At 42.1% G+C, this 10,000-nt stretch overlaps 1 protein-coding gene across 1 annotated transcript in view; it reads left to right on the top strand.

Annotated features, from left to right (window-relative positions):
- ggcta (gamma-glutamylcyclotransferase a) overlaps window positions 1–10,000 on the top strand; it is a 37,385-nt gene that overhangs the window by 6,127 nt on the left and 21,258 nt on the right. Inside the window, exon 2 of the mRNA XM_060942636.1 lies at window positions 7,640–7,785. Within this exon, the coding sequence (XP_060798619.1) occupies window positions 7,640–7,785 (146 nt within the window). The remainder of the gene's footprint in view (window positions 1–7,639; window positions 7,786–10,000) is intronic.

The raw sequence follows: 10,000 nt of genomic DNA, 5'->3' as shown, positions 1-10,000 counted from the left end.
TACATAAAATAATTTTATCTTTATTCTAAAATAATTAATTAAAAGAATTAAAAGAATTAAAAGAAAATAATAAGAATTAAACAATAGTAGAAATAAAATATTAAAATGCCAAAAAGAAAAAGGAGAAAAAGAAAGAGAAAGGAAAAAAAAACTAGCAGAATAAAATAGAATAAAGTTAAAGTAAATTTAAAACATGCAGAGAAAGTAAAGATTATAAAAAATGTAAAAATATTAATTATTTAACAGAAAGCATCTGAAAACAGCTTGGTCTTTAACCTAGATTTAAAGCTGCCAACAGCAGGAGCATTTTTAATGTCCTCTGGCAGTTGGTTCCATAGCTGTACTGCATAGTAGCTAAAAGCTGCTTCACCACACTTTGTTTTAACAACTGGTTTTAATAGTAAATTTTTCTGTTGTGATCTGGTAGATCTGATTGGGTTAGGCCGCTGCAACATATCAGAGGTAATTGGGCCCTGTACCATTTAGAGATTTGTACACCAGCAGCAATGCTTTAAAGTCAATTCTGTAGCTTACTGGAAGCCAGTGAAGGGACCTTAGATTTGGAGTAATGTGCTCTGTTCTTTTTGTTCGTGTGAGAACCCTAGCTGCTGCATTTTGAACCAGCTGAAGTCGTTTGATGGTCTTTTTTGGCAGGCCTGTGAAAAGGCCATTGCAGTAATCAACCCTACTAGAGATGAAGGCATGTATTAGTTTTTCCAGATCATGTTTTGACATAAGTCCTCTTAGTTTGGAAATGTTTTTTAGGTGATAAAATGCCGTTTTAGTGATTGCTTTCATGTGACTGTCAAAGTTTAGCTCACTGTCAATGAAAACACCAAGATTTTTAACCATTTCTTTAGTTTTAATCCCTTTTGTGTCAAGAATAGTGGTAATCCTGAGTCTTTCATCTTTTTTTCCAAATAGAATTACTTCTGTTTTATCTGTGTTCAACTGAAGAAAATTTTGTGATATCCAGCTATTGATTTAATCGATACACTGGTAGAGACATTCAAGGGGGGCATAATCATTTGGTGATAGAGCAAAATAAATTTGGGTATCATCTGCATAGCAGTGATACAAAATTGAATTTTTATTGATAATTTGCCCAAGTGGGAGCATATAAAGGTTGAAAAGTAATGGTCCAAGAATCGACCCCTGGGGGACACCACAGGTCAAGGGCATTGACATTGAGGAACAATTTCCCAGGGTAACAAAGAAGCTTCTATCTTTTAAGTATGATTTTAACCAATTGATAACTTTACCAGTCAATCCAACCCAGTGTTCAAGTCGATATAGCAGTATGTTGTGATCAACAGTATCAAAAGTTGCACTGAGGTCCAGTAATACCAGGACCGATGTTTTGCCTGCATCAGTATTAAGACGTATGTCATTTATAACTTTAATCAGCGCTGTTTCAGTGCTATGATTGGCACGAAATCCTGACTGAAAATTATCAAAACGGCTGTTTGATATCAAGAAGGCAGTTAATTGATTGAAGACAATTTTTTCCAGGATTTTCCCGATGAATGGTAGATTTGATATTGGCCTGTAATTATTTAACACTGAAGGATCCAGATTATTTTTTTTAAGAAGGGGCTTTACAACAGCTTTTTTTTTAGGGACACAGGAACAACACCAGTCTCCAAGGATGTATTTATAATTTGAAGCACATCTGTAATTATAAGATGAAGAACAGACTTAAAAAAGTTGGTGGGCAGAATGTCCAGTTCAGATGTTGAGGAACTGAGATTTTGTACAGTTTTTTCAAGAGTCTCATAATCAATTAAACAAAATTCTGACATTGTGTTGAAGTTATCTATCTGTGTCATTGGTGATTGCAGTTTTTCAATTTTTTGCAACTGAAATATATTATGAGAAATATTCTGCCGTATTTTATCAATTTTACCTTTGAAGAAGGATGCAAACTCATTGCATTTATTAACTGAGAGAAGTTCAGGTGCTAATTGTGGTGGGGGATTAGTTAGCTTCTCTACTGTTGAAAATAGCACATGGGCATTGTTCATATTCCTGCTGATGATATTGGAGAAGAAAGACTGTCTTGCTTTACGAATTTCATAATTATAATTACAAAGCATCTCTTTATGGATTTGATAATGGATGTGGAGTTTAGATTTGCGCCATTTTCTTTCAGTCTTTCTACATTCTCTCTTTAGCAGTTTAACAGCCGGGTACTGCTTCCATGGTGCTTTCTGCTTATCATTGACTCTCTCTTTTTATTTTGAATGGAGCAATATCATCCATAATTTGGGTCATATTTAAATTAAAAAATTCCAGTAAATCATCTACAGAGTCTGACATTTTGGTTGAGTTCTAAGAGAGAGCTTGCTTAAAAAGAGCACATGTGTTGTCGTTTATGACTCTCCTGCCTATAGTCGTTGAGCTATTCTGAATGTGAGGAGACATAGAAACTTCAAAGAAAACACAGAAATGATCAGATAAGGCCAGGTCAACAACAGTATAAGAAACAGTAAGACCCTTTGTGATGACGAGGTCAAGAGTATGACCACGAGAGTGGGTCGGTCCCTGTACATGTTGTACTAGGTTAAAGTTATCAATAATTGCAAATAGTTCTTTGGCATAAATGTTATCAGTATTATCTACATGCAAGTTAAAATCCCCAGATATAATAAGACAATCAAACTCTAAGCAAATGACTGATAACAATTCACCAAACTCTTCAAGAAAGACTTTGGCTGAATGTCTCGGAGGCCTGTAAATAGTTAATAATAATATGTTAGGAGAGCATGTAACAAGTGCACATAAGTGTTCAAAGGACATAAAATCACCAAGTGAGGATTGTTTACATTGAAAAGAGACTTTGAATATATTTGCGATCCCTCCACCTTTCCCTTGTCGGGTAACATTCAAAAAATTAAAATTTGGGGGAGCTGCTTCGATAAGGGTGGTAGCACTATTTGCTTGATCCAGCCAGGTTTCAGTTAGAAGCAAAAAATCAAGATTGTGTTTACAAATAAGATCATTAATTAAAAATGACTTGTTTAAAAGTGATCTAATGTTTATAAGGGCTAGTTTTACAGTAATATTTGGTTGTGCACTCTGATGCTGTTTTAAAACAGGAAGGAGATTAGATTGGTTCACCCCCAGGGTTAAATGTGCTCTATGTTTTCTGTTTCTTATCAACACAGGAATAGTGTCAACATCGGATCCCTGCTTTTTTCTACATCCATTTGCAGGGACCCAGAGTACATCAAACAAGACTTTCTAAATGTTCCATTTGGTTTGAGGGTGAAAGGACTGGAGATGACATGTATCTTTTGGATGGTGAAAAAGATTTGTAGCCAGCTGAAAGTCCTGGACGAACACAATTTTGATGAACTGGGTACACTGCTTGTCGCGACAAATTTGGGCTGGAAAAAGAGAGTGTAGCCATAGGAAGCAATTTTTTCATGCTATTTGGGAAATCCATCCGAGGAGAAGTGGAGTCGTCTGTCCTTGAATGTTGGGAGGCCTGCAAGTCAGATGTTTGTGTGTCCTTGATGACGACTTGCAAAGATGATTGTTTAGGCTTTGTAACTATGTCAGTCTGCGACATCTTATCAACTGTTTTCCTTGGTGCTGGCTGAGAAAAGATTGCAAGTTTGTAGTGGTCTGCTAAGACTTTGGCTCCAATCCAGCTGAGTTCAGTGCTATTTGGCTTGTAGAATTCTTTGCGATTCCAAAAAAGATTAAAATTGTCTATGAAATTCATACCAAATGAAGAGATATACCAAGGAGGGAGAGGCCAGGAGAATAAACAAGCTGTTCTCCACTGAACCAGCCAAGGTGTACTCTCAGTGGCAGGGGAACAACAACCGGTCAGACCCACCAAGAGCTGAGGTGGAAAAATACTGGAAAGACATATGGGAAAGAAAGGCATCACACAACACTGATGCCCAATGGTTAGTGGACCTAAGAGCTGACCACAGCAACCTCCCAGAACAAGAACCAGTAACCATCTCAATGGCAGACGTCCAAGAAAGAGTGTCAAAGATGAAGAGCTGGACAGCACCAGGCCCCGATATGATCCATACGTACTGGCTGAAGAAGCTAACTGCACTCCATGAATGCCTAGCAGCACAGATGAACCAGCTGCTGAGGGATGGAACCTACCCAGAATGGCTAACCCAAGGCAGGACAGTCCTAATCATGAAGGACCCCCAGAAGGGACCCATCCCATCCAACTACCGGCCAATTACCTGTCTCTGCACAACATGGAAGGCCCTGTCAGGCATCATTGCGGCAAAAATGAGTAAGCATGTGGCTCAATACATGAGCGACGCACAGAAAGGAATTGGCAGTAACACCAGAGGAGCCAAGCACCAGCTACTGGTCGATAGAACAGTCGCCCGAGACTGTAAGAAGAGACAGACCAACCTGTGCACTGCCTGGATTGACTACAAGAAAGCCTACGACTCAATGCCACACACATGGATACTGGAATGTCTGGAACTGTATAAGATCAACAGGAACCTAAGGACCTTCATCCAGAACTCAACGGAAATGTGGAAGACAACCCTAGAGGCCAACTCAAAACCCATTGCCCAAGTCAACATCAAGTGCGGCATATACCAAGGAGATGCGCTATCACCACTGCTGTTCTGCATAGGCCTGAACCCCCTCAGTCAGATCATCACGAAGAGCGGCTACGGGTACCGATTCCGTAGTGGGGCAACAATCAGCCACCTGCTCTACATGGATGACATCAAGCTGTATGCCAGGAACGAGCGAGAAATAGACTCGCTGATCCACACCACCCGGATCTACAGCGATGACATAGGGATGTCATTCGGATTGGACAAGTGTGGCCGGATGGTCTCAAAGAGAGGCAAGATGATCCGGACTGAGGGGATTGACCTACCAGAGGGCAACATAGGTGATATCCAAGACAGCTACAAGTACCTTGGCATTCCACAGGCTAATGGAAACCATGAAGAGGCCACAAGGAAGTCAACCACAGCCAAATACCTCCAGAGAGTAAGGCAGGTCCTGAAAAGTCAGCTGAATGGTAAGAACAAGGTCCGAGCCATCAACATGTACGCACTACCAGTCATCAGATACCCCGCTGGTATCATAAACTGGCCGAAGGAGGAGATAGAAGCCACAGATATCAAGACTAGAAAGCTCCTCACCATGCATGGAGGGTTCCACCTCAAGTCCAGCACCCTGAGACTATACACTAAGCGGAAAGAGGGAGGCCGAGGGCTAGTGAGCGTCAAGACCACGGTCCAGGATGAAACATCGAAAATCCGAGAATACATCAGAAAGATGGCCCCAAAGGATGAACTGCTAAGTGAATGTCTCAGGCAGCAGAACCCTGATGAGAGTGCAGAGGAGGAACAGACAACCTGGAGAGACAAACCCCTACATGGCATGTACCACCGTCAGATAGAGGAAGTGGCTGATATCAAGAAATCCTACCAGTGGCTGGATAATGCAGGACTGACAGACAGCACAGAGGCACTAATCATGGCAGCACAAGAACAGGCCATAAGCACAAGAGCCATAGAGGCCAGGATCTACCAGAGTAGATCAGACCCAAGATGCAGACTGTGCAAAGAAGCCCCTGAAACAGTCCAGCACATAGTAAGAGGGTGTAAGATGCTAGCTGGATCAGCGTACATGAAGAGGCACAACCAAGTGGCTGGGATAGTATACAGGAACATCTGCAACCAGTATGGAATAGAAGTACCCAAGTCCCAATGGGCCATACCACAGAAGGTGGCTGAGAACAACAGGGCCAAGGTTCTGTGGGACTTCAGCTTCCAGACTGACAAACAGATCCTGGCTAACCAACCGGACATAGTGGTGGTGGACAAAGAGCAGAAGAGGGTGGTGGTGATAGATGTGGCGATCCCAGCTGATGCCAACATCAAGAAGAAGGAACATGAGAAACTTGAGAAGTATCAAGGGTTGAAAGAGCAGCTGGAACGGATGTGGAAGGTCAAGGGTTGCGTGGTCCCCTTGGTAGTGGGGGCACTTGGGGCAGCAACCCCCAAACTGGGAGAGTGGCTCCAGCAAATCCCAGGAACAACATCTGAAGCCTCAGTCCAAAAGAGTGCAGTACTAGGAACATCGAAGATACTGCGCAGAACCCTCAAACTCCCAGGCCTCTGGTAGAGGACCCGAGCTTGAGGATGACATGGATACCACCCCCCCCGCCGGGGGTGAGAAGGATATATATATACACACACTAGTGCTGTCAAGCGATTAAAATATTAATCGCGATTAATGTCGCGACTGTCATAGTTAACTCGCGATTAATCGCAATTTAATCACACATTTTTGTCACATGAAAATCCATTGTAATTCTCTTATCAGCATAAAAAAGTGAATGGGCTTGCTCACCGTTCGAACTACGGGGGTACACGGGGGATCCGAGATCCCCTGAAACAGACATGAGATCCCTTGAAAACATGATTTGGGAAATGTTGGGGGGTCTCTAAAATATTGGCAAAATGATGTTTATTGACACAGCAATCATATGTAACGGGAAGCATTTGCATATCCGAAGTGAGTGCGCGATGGAGAGCCGCGCTCTGAGACAAGCGCAAGCACCCCCCCCAAAGGGAAAAAAAGGGACCACCCCCCCCCCCCCCCCCCCCCCCCCCCCCGAAAATATCGGCATAGTTCAAACACTGGTTGTACCAATGTTTTTTTTTTTTGTTGTTGTTTTTTGTTTTTTTTTTATTGCAGAGCATAACACGTCTTGTCACAGCCACTGCAAAGTGGGGCTGGAGCCGCCGATGGGAAAACGAAACCAGCCGAGCACCGTGGCTCTTCGGGGGAGGGCAGAAGACTCTGGCTGTGCGGGGCGTGGCATCATGTCACGGAGCGTTAATCTCACGATAAAAAAAATTATCGCCGTTAAAATTGAGTCAAGTTAACGCGTTGTTAACGCGACATTTTTGACAGCACTAATATATACACACACACATTATATGTATGTTCGAGCCCCGTGGCTGGCGAGGGCCCTTCTGTGCGGGGTTTGCATGTTCTCCCCGTGTCCGTGTGGGTTTCCTCCGGGTGCTCCGGTTTCCCTCACAGTCCAAAGACATGCAGGTTCGGTTAACTGGTGACTCTAAATTGACCGTAGGTGTGAATGGTTGTCTGTGTTGGCCCTGTGATGACCTGGCGACTTGTCCAGGGTGTACCCCGCCTTTCGCCCGTAGTCAGCTGGGATAGGCTCCAGCTTGCCTGCGACCCTGTAGAACGGGATAAAGTGGCTAGAGATAATGAGATGAGAAGTTTTGCAGATTTGTATTTTTTGGTCTTTTTCATAAAACTATGTGAAAATAGATATGCAAAAACCTATTCTGGTGAGCAAATCATAAGATTTATGGCCAGTTTTCACAAGTTTCTCTGCTCAACAGAGTGTGATCTTTAATAATCAGAAGTATGTTGAAATATATAAACATTTTACATGTCAATCCTAATTAAACAGAGCCTAATTTACTCAAACAGGTGGAACTCATGAGCGCTTATCCAGGAGACGATTGGGGGTTGTGTGTGTCGGGGGTGGGGTGTTTTTGTCAGAAATGAGAACTCAACATCACTGTTATATAACACTGTCTCACTTAAATTTCCTTTCATGTAATTCAACAGTCCCTTGTTCTCTCAGGGTTATGTGCTGCAGTTCACCCTGTCGAGAGAAAGGATGCAGAACAGTTGGTACGGTGGAGTGGCCACGATTGAGAAATGTCCAGATGAGGACGTCTGGGGTGTGGTGTGGAAAATGGCGATGGAAGATCTCTCATCTTTAGATAAGTATGACGAGTTGTTCTTTCAGATTGCTCCAGTTTACGCTGTCTTATACAAACCTTGTATATAAAGTCCATCACTGGCAGTAACAACTCAGATTTGGTCAGAATTCATCTGCTGTGATGTCTGTTTGGGTTTTGTGGCTCCTGCTCGGGCCATTATTAAAAAATGTTCTGTTTCCGGTCCACCGGCCGGGTGAGTGCCGTTTGTGCGGTTGAAATTTTTTTTTTTTTAAACGCCGTTTTTTTGACATTTTTTTTCGGGTTCATAAATCTAAAATCGAACTTGCCATTTACGCATTCCCAGGGCTTTCCACTAAGGCTCATACTAGCCAGCCATGACAAATAAGTAGCCAGCTGGGGGGGAGTAAACACAAAATAAACTCCTGTGCATGCAGTTCCCAGGATTAAATGTATTTTCCACAGACCATTTATTTATTCACTTTACTCAAATACAAAGTAAAATGGCAGTAAATCTTCTTTCTTTCCTTGCATATTACATCATGAGGCGTTCCTGGCTTGTAAATCTCTTATTTTCGGTGCATGACACATGCACGCAGCTGAGCATGCTATGAATTAACAACAACAACGGTCTGCAGTGGTGGCTACACAATCAAACACTCAGCGAACATTTCTCCATTTGTTTATGGAAATACACTCCAACGACTCAATTTGGTTTCATTTACAACCAACGGTGTCTTTTGATGCCAGCACGTAATTGAACGAGAGAAGACTGGTTTACCAGAGACAAAATAAGCGTTATCTCTGCTTCTGTTCCCTCCGACGGCCCCGACACACTACTGCCTCCACCGAGTGCACGCGCACACACACCGCATGTTGGGGCCGTGGATGAGTTACTCTCCCCTGATCAATGAAGTCGGCGGGGAATTTGTGGTTATTATCGGTACAAACAGCGCAAATCACAACTTAAATGAGTGCGGTTCAGTTTGACATTATTGTCAGTCCGTTAGATAAACATTTAATTTTATTAAAATCGAAAATTTAATATGTAGAGCCTGTGGGCTACAAAAATAAGTCATTAAAATAGCCGGCTGGATTAATTGTGTGGCCGGCAGCCGGCGCTTGTGGAAAGCCCTGCATTCCGCGCAGAATATAGAATTGAATCAGCTCTGCGCATGCACCGTGCGGCACAAAAAAATGGCAGCCACCATGAAGGAAGGAGATCCGGAGTTTTCAAACATTTGCTTAAGTGTGAAATCGCAAAATGGTATTCTAGCGAACAACAAAATAGTAAAGATTCAGAAAAACAAATCATTCAGTGATCATTTTAATAGTGTAATTTCATCCAAACTAGGCCTAACGCTCGATATAAAAGTCCGTGTGTCGGACATTTTAAGTACCTTTTGTAAAAGTTTTGCAAATGTTGCAGTCAGCATTTAAAATGCTAACTTAAAGTTTTTGTACAAGTTTCAGTTGATTAAACCGTCATTTTATTAAATGTGTCTGCTTTTGTAATAAAAAAAGTACTGGAAGAAAAAGCAAACACAGCATTGCGATTTCTTATCCATCCATATATTTAAAAAAAAAAAAAATCCCTCCCTCCCGACTGAAATTTTTTTTGCTCACCCGGTGGACAGGAAACGGATATTTTTTAAGGATAGCCTCATAAAGGCGAAACAAGGCAGTAGCCACAATATGTTATTGTGTTGTAAAGATGTGTGTAGCAATAACACATACGCATAAACATCACAATCAGCAGAACGGCGAATTGTGATCTTGCGATAAGAACAGTTGAGCTTGCGTTATCAAAGGTACACAAGAATGAGTGGCAAAGCCACGATGCCATTGTGTTGTAAGAATGGGTGTAACAAAAGCGAAACTTCGTAACCAATCAGCACTTATCCTAATCAAGTTCGATTACCTGTTTTAGCCTACTTCATAATAAACTTCGTAACCAATCAGCACTTATCCTAATCAAGTTCGATTACCTGTTTTAGCCTACTTCATAATAAACTTCGGAACCAATCAGAACCAGAAACGAAATAAGAGAAACCTCGTTATAACTTTGTAGTATCAGAAGATAATCTCATCTCATTATCTGTAGCCACTTTATCCTGTTCTACAGGGTCGCAGGCAAGCTGGAGCCTATCCCAGCTGACTACGGGCAAAAGGCGGGGTACACCCTGGACAAGTCGCCAGGTCATCACAGGGCTGACACATAGACAACCATTCACATTCACACCTACGGTCAATTTAGAGTC

Source organism: Neoarius graeffei, chromosome 16 (genome assembly GCF_027579695.1).
Source record: "Neoarius graeffei isolate fNeoGra1 chromosome 16, fNeoGra1.pri, whole genome shotgun sequence".
Taxonomy (NCBI): Eukaryota; Metazoa; Chordata; class Actinopteri; order Siluriformes; family Ariidae; genus Neoarius; species Neoarius graeffei.
The sequence above is the reverse complement of the archived record's forward strand: the minus strand, read 5'-3'. Positions and strand labels throughout refer to the sequence as shown.